General features: G+C 32.2%; 1 protein-coding gene across 1 annotated transcript; it reads right to left on the minus strand.

Annotated features, from left to right (window-relative positions):
• Positions 1-716: 716 nt before the first annotated feature.
• Positions 717-1,937, minus strand: LOC131858479 (probable LRR receptor-like serine/threonine-protein kinase At1g05700). Its single transcript, XM_059211730.1, has 2 exons — positions 1,782-1,937; positions 717-1,255 (listed from the first exon to the last, which is right to left on the minus strand). Exons 1-2 carry the CDS (start codon positions 1,861-1,863, stop codon positions 717-719), a joined length of 621 nt encoding a protein of 206 aa, XP_059067713.1. The 5' UTR covers positions 1,864-1,937.
• Positions 1,938-12,980: the final 11,043 nt, after the last annotated feature.

Genomic DNA, 12,980 nt, shown 5'->3' on the forward strand with positions numbered 1-12,980 from the left:
ATATATTTTTCCCTTGACCCATAGCCTATCAAATTCATCATCTGGATATCTGCACAAAACCACTTTGAAGTCAATAGTTATTTATATATTATACGATGCATTTACACACATATATATACACACTACATATTCCTTTAGAATAGTAGGCCCTGGCTAAGAATTGTAAGGGCCCTCTTGGAAAAACAAGTCCACCAAAGCAACTAAAAAAGAGGACACATTCGAGAAAGAAAGATGTGGGTATTGATCCTGGCGAGGGTTTAGGCAGGAAAGCTGGCCCACAAGAAATGGTCTTGGATGCAACTTTGTCGTTCAGGTATATATATATGAACTGTCATTTGACGTTTAGTGTTCAAACCCATGTCAGATCATTGAGCTCACAGGTTTGAACAGTGAAGTGTGGGGATTGATGGTCTCAAATTAATTGATTAAAATGTTAGGGTTTCATTATGGAGACCCAAGTTCAACTCTTGATAAGGTCTAAAGTGAAATTCTAAGTTGTGACTTTGGTCTTCCATGATTGGCTTGTTGTATGAAGATGGTTTCTAAATAAATGTGATTTTTATGTATTGACTCTTGATCTGAATGAAGTGAGGTCACAAAAAGGGCTAGTACAATAGAACATCTGAAATGCCTGATTCTCCTTTTATTTAAGTGTTGATTCTATGCTTGATATATTTATTTTCCAAGAAAAATAGTAAAAATTATAGATAAAGAAACTACCTTATAATAGAGTTTTCTGACAATTTTCCATAATCCATGTGTACTGTGCTGATTAAAGAGAGATATTGTCCTACAAACTCATACATAGCTGGCATGAGCAGGCGTAATTCCAAGGTTGAAATGAAAGGAACATCATCCGTACTGCGAGCAAGACACACATTAATGGAGGGACCTCTTGCCATGGCGTTTATTCCGTTGCAAAAGGTCTTGGTACTATTGTTTATTACAACAGTGGCCCAAAAATTGGCGTCAACCAGCAATTCAAATTGTGGTTGTGACTCACGGCCATCATAGTTACCATATAAGAAACACGCGCGGATTAAGTATTTTCTTCCCCGCACAGCAGGTAAATTGTAGCAATTTCGCTTGCCTTGAGGAAAACAGCGAAGATGTTTGAATGGCTGCCCCACCTCTGACTGGTCAGTCAAAATGCTTCTTTTTTCACCTGAATTAATGTATTGTTCATCTGAGGTCCAGCTAATGCCACCTGCATCATCATATCCATCTAATGCGCCACAGTCCAGGCTGATGAATTCTGCACATACAAAATCCTCACATCTAAATTCAGAAAGCTCATAGGAGATTTGAATATTTGAATATTTCACTTTGCTTGCCTAATTTATAAGGGATGAGGTTAGGATTATATTGTGGGAGATTATATTGATGACATCAGAAAGTTTATAAGGGATGAGGTTAAGATTATATTGTGGGAGATTTTCTGGATATCTCAGTCCATAATTTATTGAAAGAATGTAAGTTACATAAGAGATCGCAGTTAAAAAAATTGCAAGAAAAAATGATCAACAACAGAAAAAACTAAAAATTTGTTTTTAATAAAAAAAAACTGAATAATTCAAGATTTGATATACAATCTCTATCAAAAAAAATTATATATATATAATTCTAATAATACTTTCACAAACATATATGATAATCAAACAAAACAAAAATAATTACAATAAAAGGGGTTAGTTGTACACAGATATAAATTCTGGGGTTAGTTGTACAGAAATATAAATTCTTCTAATGTGAAGGGAAAACAATTGTAATGAATATCTAACCTGGTTGTGCATACAGAACGCTGCAGATTGAAAGAACCAACAGAAGATTGAAGGTAACTGTCTTTAAAATTGCTCCGTCCATTCCAATTACAATGGGATTGCTTTCCAACCCACCAATCTGTGATTGATCTTCAATGTTTGGTATTTGAGAAAAAAGATATGAATGCAGATTATTGAATGGCTGTTTTTTTCTTCTTTTAATTTCTTTTCTAGGTTTGTTGTTTTGTTGATGTTTTAGATTCTGTTTTAGATTACTTAATGCTATATCTTTATCTTTGTTGTTTTGTTGATGTTTTAGATTCTGTTTTTGCTGTCTCCTTGTTCTTGGTTTCACTGCACTTAATGCTATATTTTTATCTTTGTAAAAGGTTCTGGACCTTTCAAAACCCTGCTTATCTTAATAAAAAATATTTAACATGGAAACATAAGTCAAAACAATGAAAAGGTAGTCAATGTCTTGTTGTAGGTATTTATATGATATTTGTGCATTGAATATCGTGTCTTCAAATGGCAACATTTTTCATAATCTTAATGTTATTGAAATGACATTTAGTTGGTAAGAGGGAGGATTCAACAATTGTAGAGAGATGTTTATCAATAGGTTGACATAAAATATATTAAAAAATAAAATAAAAGATTATCAATAATATCTTTTGTAAGAAAATTAGAACTATAGAAAGTAAGTACTCCACTACTATCCACAATTTCATGTAGACAAAACTTTATAACTACAATAGTTAGTACTTCACTACCAATCTCACTATATTTTCTATATTTTTTTTTTGTAATTGTAATTTTGAATGAATTAATATGTAATTATAATCCTACCATTGAATCTCTTGTATATTTCTCAAAACCTTCTGACAATATTCATCCCATAAAACCTTCTAAGAGAGTTGTGTCAGATTTTGCTACGTAGATAAGACCATGTTATCGCTTCAAATTTGATGGACTTTGAATCTATAAGCCCTTTATGGATTTTTACTATAAAAGCATGCATAAAAAAATACTCCTTTAAAAAGCCCAACAAACAATCACTTCAAACAGAAAAAACATTTTTCCTAAATTTTTGTGTACTCCATCACTTGTATATTGTAGACTAATTTCCTTATTTGAATAGAACTAGTGTTGTTATGTATTTATTTCCCATGGTTGCTATAGCTGTAAATTTATTTTTAATAACAAAGGAAATGACATTTAGAAGCATTGTATACTACGAGATTGCTACTATACAATTGAAGCTTGAAATTCTTCATGTAAATGAGTATTCCAGAACTTTTAAATGCCAAAAGAAAAGGTATTTAAAATAAAAGTGGGTATACAATAGATCTAAAATTTACATGGTACTCATCTAGGAGGAAATAGATAATAAAGTTTAAGTAATACAAAGGAACTATTATTTAATGCTTGATGGAGACCCTCATTCCATACATTTTCTTTCTTGAAATATCACAAAATTTTATGAATTTAAAAAATCAACTAATTAATAACTAATGAATAGAATTTTGAAATTAAGTTAATTGCTCAATAGAATGAAAGTACTATATTTATTTTTATTTTTTTATATATATTTTATTATTATTATTTAAATATAATACTATTGTTTATTGCAATAGTGATCCAGGGAATGCCATCAACTAGCAAAAAGAAAGTTCACAAGGGATGAGGTTAGATTAAAGGATTTATTTGTTATCAAATAGAAATTCAAAAAACATAAATAATAAAATTCAAGATACAACAAAATGTTAAAGACAAATTTATACAATTAATAAAAAATTAACAAGAAAGTTGAAAGATTTATGACAATTGAACTTTGTGAAAGTAGATTATTTTTTTTGAAATAAATAAAATATAAACCTAAATATGATCAAATAAAACCAGAGTCAATTGGAGTTTGTTGTACATATCTTATAAATTTTCAATGCTTGATTTTTGAGAAAGTGTGCATATTATTGAGTATTGGAGAAATAAAAAATATATCAAATAACGAAATTATATGCGTATAGAAGTCATAAGTGTTTAAAGGAAATAGATAATATAAAATTGAAGAAAAAAAATGTTGGGTCTACAATAATATTGAAATTTATATGGTACACATTTAAAGAAAAAAGATAATAAAGTTCAATTAAAGAAAAGGTTGGATCTATAACAATATTGAAATTTACATGATACACATTAAAAGAAAATAGATAATAAAATTGAGGTAAAGAAGAGTTTTGGTCCACAATGATTCTTGTACGTGAATAAAAGACAGATGATAAAGTTGAAGCAAAGATATTAAAAGTTTTTTTTTATTCAAAGTTTGAGAAATATATTTTATTATTAATCTTTAAAAAAAACATATGAATGATTTGTCTCATGTTTTGATTGGTCTTGACTAAATTAAATGATAGGCTTTCATCTTTTCTCTATCAAATTTTTATTCAATTCTATTATTTTCTTGTAATGCTTATTAAAATGCAAGAATGATTTCAATGCTTTTATTTTACTAAAGTTTATTTATGTAATGAATGTTGTGCTTTCAAATATTGACATTTTTAATAATCTTGAAGTTACTGAAATGAGATTTTTTGGGTAAGAGGTAGATTCAACAATTTTTAAGTTGTGACTTAAAAATATATAAAAAAGAAAACTATAATATTCACAATTTGTTATGTTAAAAAATCTAAACCTTAAAAAAAGTGAGTACTCGACTACCACCCACAATTTCTTATAAGCAAAAGAAAAAATACAAAAAGGCTAGTACTCCACTACTCACCTCACTATTTTTTCTATCAAATTGTTTGTAATTCTGATTTTGAATGTATTAATATGTAGTTATAAGCATGCCTATGAATCACTTGTACAATTCCCAAAGCCTTTGACAACATCATGGAGCTAGAATATTGTTTTTGGGGATTTCACTTAGTCATAAAGCCTTTTATGAATTTTGTGTTAGGTTTTACTACGTAGTTAACACCATGTTGTTATCGCTTCAAAGAGTTCATGACATATGAATATACAAAAACATGGTGGATTTTACTATGAAAGTATACATGAAATAGGTGAAAGTATACATGGAATATGACTTTCAAGAAAGCCAAACAAACAATCACTTGAAATATAAATTAGTTTTTTCCTTGAATTTTGCACGTCCTTCATCATTTTAGACTTTTGAATGCATACGCAAGTTTCCTTATTTGAACATCCAAATACTTCTCATGGGTGCCTGAGCTCTAAATATTATTGTCATAACAAATTAAAGTGCATTTAGTAGCATTGTACAATGAAATATTGTTTTTACATTTCCATAAGCCTTTGACAACATCATGGCTATAACATTGTATTTTAATATTTTATTCCATAAAGCCTTCTACAAGTGTTGCATTAGTTTTTTCCATACGATTAAAGTCATGTTGCTATCACTTTAAGTTTGTTGAATTTTATTATGTAAGCATGTGTAGAATATGACCATTTGAAAAAATCACACCTATATTTAGAGAATGCAAACAAAATTCAAGAGATATATTTCAATTATTTTATTTAACCCAAATAGAAGTCTAAGTGAATCTTTATCACACCCTATATATAAATGTAATTTTTATTTTACCATAACCATAATTAAACCCTAAACATAATCTTTATTTATTTATAACATCAATTAAACTATAACCCTAATCCTCATTGAATTCCAAGCCTAAATCACTTTGTCAACAATTATGAAATGCAATCAATATGATAGAAACAATTTTTGAATTTTTTTCTTTTCCACTATGATTAAACTTTAGGACTAGTCTAAGTATATAAGAATGAATAAATTGTGTTCTACACGAGAGGAATTTATTGAAGCTAGTCTTTAACATTGTAAGAGCAATTGAATCCAGCTAAACATACAACATTGTATAAAGCACATAAAACTTATATTTTAAATTTCCTTAGATTTGATCCATAACAGTTATCTAAAGGATAATAATAATGGAAAACATTGTGATGCTTGTCGTTGCGCATGTGTTTCATACTTATGGGAATTCAAACGTTGTTGCACTCTTCCTTTCTATTGTTTCTAAGGGTTGCCCTTCTACACCTCACTTTTCTGTTGTGGGTGTTCTGCACAGGGATGGTTTGGGGTTGCGTCCACTTTGCTCGGTGTAATTGACACTACCTCTAGCCTTCTTCAAGGTTTTCTACCTCCTTAGCTGTTGGTGGACCTGGTGTTGCCTTTGATGTTGGTGGTCCCGTTAGGGTTAATGCGAGTGCTAGTGTCCCTCTTGGACCTTTTGGTGAGCAGAGCATTGCTTATGTTGCTAGATTTGTTGCTACTCTTCCTTCCAAGGGGAAATCTCACCTTCTTCCTTGTGCCAAGACTTCTCCTATGGTGGTTTGTGGTCAAGATGTGGTGGAGAATGTTGCCTTTTACCAATGTTGTGGGTTGGTGTGCATATTTGTGGGGCTTTGGCCTTCCCTTCTTGATCTTCATTTTTAAGTGAGTGATTCTTGGAAACCTTTGGTTACTGGTTATGAAGGCCTCCCCTTTTGTTGTCATAGATGTTTCTCAATTGGTCACTTAGCTTCACATTGTTCTCTCTCTCACCGTAAAGGTGTTGCTACATAGTGGAAAGATGCTAGTGTTGATCACTTGACTATCAAGACTTTTGATTCTAATGACTCTTCAAATGTTGATGTGAACTCCTCCCAGGATGAGGTTGTGCCTCCTACTACTATTGTGGCCTTTGTAGGGCCCCATGGATGCTACTAGTGTGACCCTCTTTGGCATTTCAGTTTCTTCTCCTATTGCTCCTATTATGGAGCAATTGTATGCTCTTGGTGAATCTACTCCAAGTGTTGTTTTGCAACAACAATTTGCTACAGGTGTGGATGATTTTTCTGAGCGGGTTTCACCGCTTGATCTTATTGGCAATGATGTCCCTAGTAATAGTATTGCCTGGATTGTTGTTTGTACCCCCTTCCTAAACTTTGTGTTGGGTTGGGGGTGATTCTCCCCACTCTTGAGTTGGGTTCATATCTTTTTGCTATTGTCCTATTGTTGGTTTGATAGGCCTTTTAGCGATGGTCCTTTGACCTATTATTATTGGCCTATTCGACCTAAAATTGTATAGTGTCAGCACTCTTGTTTTGTTTCCTTCTTTTTGTGGTGGTAGCTAATCTAGCTCGAAAAATACCATGATTTTTGCATAACATGAGGGTAAGTCAAAAATTACAAATCTCAGTTGTTCTCGACAAAACTAGCTGCATCTTTCATTTTTCGGTTGTGTGTATAACACTAAGGTTAGTCAGGTGTTTTGGAGCTAGATTAGTGGTGTCCTCTTTTTACCACCTATGGGTTATTTGTATACAAGAGAGATGCCCTTGTTTTATTGCTTATTTTAATAAAAACAATTATCCAAAGGATAGAAAACTTAAATTTAAAATTTCCTTAGATTGAATCTGTATCAATTATTTGATTAAAAGAAGTCCTAACAAACTATTAAATACATTCAATAACTGAAGAAGTTTTGAGGCACGTGAATTGTTTGATAGAAATCCTTTGTGATGTTCATAATTGTCTAAGACATGGGATAAATTGGCTCTTTTCCACTAATGCACCAAGCTATCTGTCTAGTTAAATTGGCATGACTAGACTTAGCTAAGTTTGACATGGAACCTACTTTTTTTTTTTTGTGATAAAGAACATTCCTACATCATTTGGTTTTCAAATTGTGGTTCTTTGGCTTTAAACTATGTTGATTAATAATGTACCTTGTGTTCATTCAAGAATTGAAGTATTATATATCTTTTGAAATATATATTCTTCTTTGTTCATTGTTTGCTTATTATTATTAAAGATTGTGTAGAGAGTTATTTAGTTAGTATCTCATATTTGATTCAATGTTTTCAGGAAAGTTGTAGTAGGAGAGTTATTTTAAGGCATTATATTGAAACAATGAGTTATAGCTTTAATTTATTTTAGTATTATGAGTATTGCTTCAAGTTTTAAATGAAATTGTGATAGGTATAGGAGGTACAAAGTCTTGATTATTATTATATTGTAGAACATAATGGGTTATATATATGATTCTCTTATTCTAAGACAAGCTTATCTTAACTTTTATTGCTTTTAAATGGTAAGCAATTATTTAAATGAATCACATAGTTGATGGTTCTTAAATAATAAGAAGATTTGTCACTATATTTGCATTGATACCAATTGAGTAAGTATATAACCAAGAGTAGTAATATTGTAATATTCATTTACTACAAGATATGTCAAATAAGACATCCTCCAAGTTTTGATATTGGTTAATAATATGATCAGCTCAAGTAAAAAGGACATGCTATAGTATATCAATTATTAGATTCAATAGTCAATATCTCATCAAAATTAATATCATTAATTTCTTTCTGTAAATATAAATAATTAAAAATATTGTATCACCTATGAACTGAATAAAGATTAAAAGTATGTTTAACTGAAGTCTTTAGAACCCTTATTAAGGGTGAAAGTTTATTTAGGGCTAAGAAATAATATAAAACCTTAACCGTGAACCATTATAGAGAAGACGAGTGATTAGTTTCTTCTATATTGGTAATCAAAGGTATATATTCATTTTTATATAATAGCATGTTCAAATTCTTAAGGTGTTGACTAATCTATTTTATCACTTGCTAGTATATATTATTAACTCATAATATTTTTGATTATATAAGTAGGGGAAGGGCTTTGATTCCATAAACAACAAATTAGTTTAGAACATCAGCCCAAAATAGCAACTAGCCCAAAAACTACCAGAAACATCAAACAAAACCCCCCCAAACAAGCTAAACAAATATAACCACAAACCGTTGAAGTATCAACCATCTAGTTAGAGTTCATTACCATAGACATTATACTATAACTAACACTAAACTTATGAGTCATAATCATAAGGAGGCACACAAGCCAACATAAGTTCTTAAGAAGACAACAAACCTAATTATTGGGGTTAGAGATAAATCCCTAGTTTTTTACCAACTTTTGTAGGTCTTCCTTAAAATTGCCAAGTGAGGGATTGTTGTCTTGAGTGTCTTCCAAGTTGTCCCCTTGGTGTCCTTCATTTTTCTTGATCCTATTGTTTATCTTGCTCTATTTTGAAATCACACCCATCACTGTCCTACACATGATCCCATCAGTATTCAAAATAAGAGAATTGATTGCCTTCTCCATTTGTATCTTAGTTGCTATGTAATCCTCAAGTTTGGATTTAACATCTTTCAACATAACCTACATTTAAACCACATAAACTTTAAGGTTGGCCTCCAAATCATTCTTATTATCATTACATTGAAGCTCATCAAGAGTCTCATTCCTAGAGTCATATTTGTCAACAATAAAATCAGTATCCTAATTGACATGGGCCTCCTCAATATCATCATCTTCAAAGATAGGATTATCCTCACTCACTTCCTTTGTTTCCTCTTTAGGAGCATTGTTATCCTTGAACTCTGACTCCTCACTATTGTTATCTATTTCAGGTAGAAATTCTTCTTCTAAGGGGATATCCATGTTGGCCCAGCTTGTTGTTGTGTCAAAAGATCGATCTATCAACGATTGATTCAAACTATAGAGATATGGATCGCACGGGAGGTGGTTAGTCCATTGCCACAAATCCCGAGGGGAGCGCTGACTATTTTTGCCAACAATCCCCCCCTTAGCGTTACTCGAGGGCATTCGAACCCGTGACCCAACACCCTGATACCATTTGTTGGCCCATCTTGACGTTGCGTCAAAAGACCGATCTATCAACACCAGATACAAATTTTAGAGATATGGATTGCATGGGAGGTGATTAGTCCCTTGTCACGAATCCTAAGGGGAGCTGACCATTTTGCTAAGAATCCACATTTTCCTCTTCCTTTAAAGTTAAATTTTCTTTATTATTCTTTACCTAAACTCTCACCAACCGACGACCACTAGGACCAATCTCCTATTTTGGTATCCCCTTCTTGTTGTTTTCTTCTTCAATCTTTTCTAGGTCAAGGTCCTCTAAGTCAATAGTAATGTTTTTAGCTTTTGAGGTCTTAGAGTCCAGTTCCCTAACTTTAGATTGACCAAGTTTAGAGCTCAGAGTGGTGGATTTTAACAATGTAATTTTAAGAACATCATTTGAAGAGATTTTGGTATTTTTACCTATTTTCTTGCTAGAAGCATTAGGTTTTTCTGGGGTATGGGGTTCTCTCTCTATAACCTCAATCTTGATAGAGATACTAGGGTTGTCAAGGTTTTCATTATAGGTAAGCATCTTACTATTATGGGGAGACAAAGAAAAAACATGTTTGTACAAAGCAAATATCAACCCTTGATGTAGAGGAGGAGACACATCCTTCTCACTATTAATGTAGAGAGAATAAAATAGGTAATATGGTATGTTGATAAACTCCTTATGCCTATATGACTTAATATGGGGAAATGATAACCATGCACAATGGTATAGCTTTCTTCAAGGGTAAAATAATGCATGACATGGTGGCTAACTAGAGCATAAGGGGAAGGAAGAATAGACCTTTTATACCCATTTTGAAGTCTAGTCGGTTTCTCTCCTTTTTCCAAAAAATTCCTTGATAAACTCATAGTCCCTTGAACTTTTCTTGACAACCCTTAAGCCTTCACATTGCAATCTCGTTGCTTCCACAATTAGCTGAGTGACTTTAAAGCTAATGCTTCCAATTGAGACCTCATCCTTCTACCAAGTTTTGCAGAATTTTGTGGTAAGGGTGCAGTTAAATCCTTCCATTGCATAGAAGAAGGGTACAAGACCATTTTTGAACAAGGCCCATAAATATTCATTTTATTTCAACTCTTCACAATTTATTAGCTCCAAATGCTTCATGACACCAACCATTTTCTGTCCCTTAATCTTGTAGAAAAATCTGGAAAACCTAATAATATTAAGGTGCTTGAGCATAATAAAATTGACCACATCATGAGAGAAGGAATGAAGATCATAAAAATAAAGTTGACAATTGTTAAGGCATGAAATGATTTTTTTGGTACCATGCCTCAAATAATCAAATGTGACAAGACTACTTATTAAATTAACATATTTCTTAATAATGCCTTTCCACATCCCATCATCAACACAATTCCAATTTAAAGCATTGATAATTAATGAGCTACCTTTCAAGGCATAATCTTAGTCGCCACCGAAGATATGACAATGCCACTTGTGTTGACAGGACCAATCCAAATATTAAAAAACCACCTCATCTTTAAAGAATAATCAAAAGAGAAGCACTCCCCCCTATGAGTGCTATATTAAGACATTTAAATGTTTTCTAATTTGCAATCATTTATTAGTTAAAATTTATTTTAATTTAATAGGACATTGTAATTCAAATATGTTGGCATTTTTAGTTTGTTGGCATTTTGCATATAGATTGCATTAATGATATGTTGTCATTGATGTCAATTGAACTGGTAATGGTATTCATGTTATTGTTGATATTGTTGTTTTTGATATTGGCTAGTAACCAGTAGGAAGAGATTTGTGGAAGATGTTGTAAACCGATATGTTAAGTTTGTGAGTTGAATCGGTAAACCGGTGTAAAGGGTTAAACATTTCTATGCAATGTAACCGGTAAACCCTATCAGTTGTTAAACCCTAACCGATCAAGTTTGTTGGTTTATTTTCTGATGAGTGGTAATGATGGAGACACACGTGATCATTGTATGAGAATACGTTCAAATTGTTTTGGCACATTTGTTTGTTGTCTAGGGAAGGAGCAAAGTGGATTGCATCTAATGCATAACACGTGGTGAGTTACAAAGTTCGATGAAGCAGTGAACATGGAGCGGTTGGAATTTTCTTGATGAGAAATAGGTTTTTGTTGTGTTACCGACCTAATTGATTTGTATTTAAGGTCGATGAAGTTGTTTGTAAAATTTGTTGGCAACATTGGCAAAAACCTGTTGAGTGTGTAGTTGCCTAACCGATGAATGGATCTGCACTTTGAATAAAGGCAGATTGAAGCTTAAAAGGATCTAATCAAACAAATGTAGTGCTATTCAGACAGATCAAGAAAACTTGTTGTTTTCTAACAATTACAGTAGAAGTGAAATCCCTTAACCGGGTAAGCTCTAACAAGCTTGTTTACTTATTAAATCCTCTAACAAGGTGGCCCATTAGCTTGGATTCTTAAATCCTCCAAAGAGGTTACTCCTAACAAGGTATTGTGCTTTTCATCAAGGCATATTTGGAAATCCCTTAATCGAGTGATTCCTAACTGGAATTAGTTCTTAACATGACTTATTGTAAAGCTTTTACAGGCTTGGCTCCTAACAGGGAAAACTTCAGAAGAGTTCAAATAGCTATCCTTGTGAGTCTCATCTCACCATGGTTTTTACCTATTTGGGTTTTCCACGTATAAACATTTGTGTCAAGTGGTGAATGTTTTTGTGATTATGATCTTATTTGTTAATTTGATTAACTACTGACAAGGCATGATAACTAGAAGCATTGAGAGATGAATATGTTGAGATATGATTAAGCATTGTTGATGTTTACAAGATTGGAGTTGTTTACTATTAAGTTGTCATAACAGTCAAACTGGTTGATGTCAAGTATTCTTATGAACATTGATCTTGACTGTGATATGTTTACTTTGTGTGATTGAATTTGAGTTTGGGAACTTTGTATTAGTTTTTCAGTATATTGAATCACCCCCCCCCTCAGTATTCTACTAGATACTTATTCTTTCATCATACCATCAATTGGTATCAAAGCATCTCAGGTCCTCTTTAATCTAAAAGTCTAACAACTTGAGGAAAAGATCTTGTAGATCATGATGAAGAAAGAAGGTTTGAAGTTCAACAAAGATAACTATAGAATATGGAGCGACATAATGAAGATTTACATTGAGAGTCTTGGTAGTCAATATTGGGATCATATAGAAACTAAGTATATTACATTGACTGGAACCCTGACTGATGATCAGAAGAAAGAACAACAAGAAAATCATCAAGCATTAGAGGCTATTATCAATTCCCTATCTGATGCTGAATATGTAGATGTTCATGGTCTTGAAACTACATATGAAGTATGGAAAAAACTTGAAGAGATTTATAGAGGTGTTGAACATGTTAAGATTGCTAAAGAGGAGAGTCTAAGAGGAAAGTTCGATGACTGAGAATGTTTGAAGGTGAGAATATCCAGCAGTATGGTCAAATGATAAAAGAGATAGTTGGTA

The sequence above is a fragment of the Cryptomeria japonica genome, chromosome 9, assembly GCF_030272615.1.
Source record: "Cryptomeria japonica chromosome 9, Sugi_1.0, whole genome shotgun sequence".
Classification (NCBI taxonomy): Eukaryota; Viridiplantae; Streptophyta; class Pinopsida; order Cupressales; family Cupressaceae; genus Cryptomeria; species Cryptomeria japonica.

Bases quoted from the DNA above. Each gene is read 5' to 3' on its own strand.
- LOC131858479 (XM_059211730.1), bottom strand. From the start codon at position 1,863: ATGGACGGAGCAATTTTAAAGACAGTTACCTTCAATCTTCTGTTGGTT. The intron at 1,256-1,781 runs GTTAGATATTCA...TTGTATGTGCAG, and splicing joins CGTTCTGTATGCACAACCAG to AATTCATCAGCCTGGACTGT.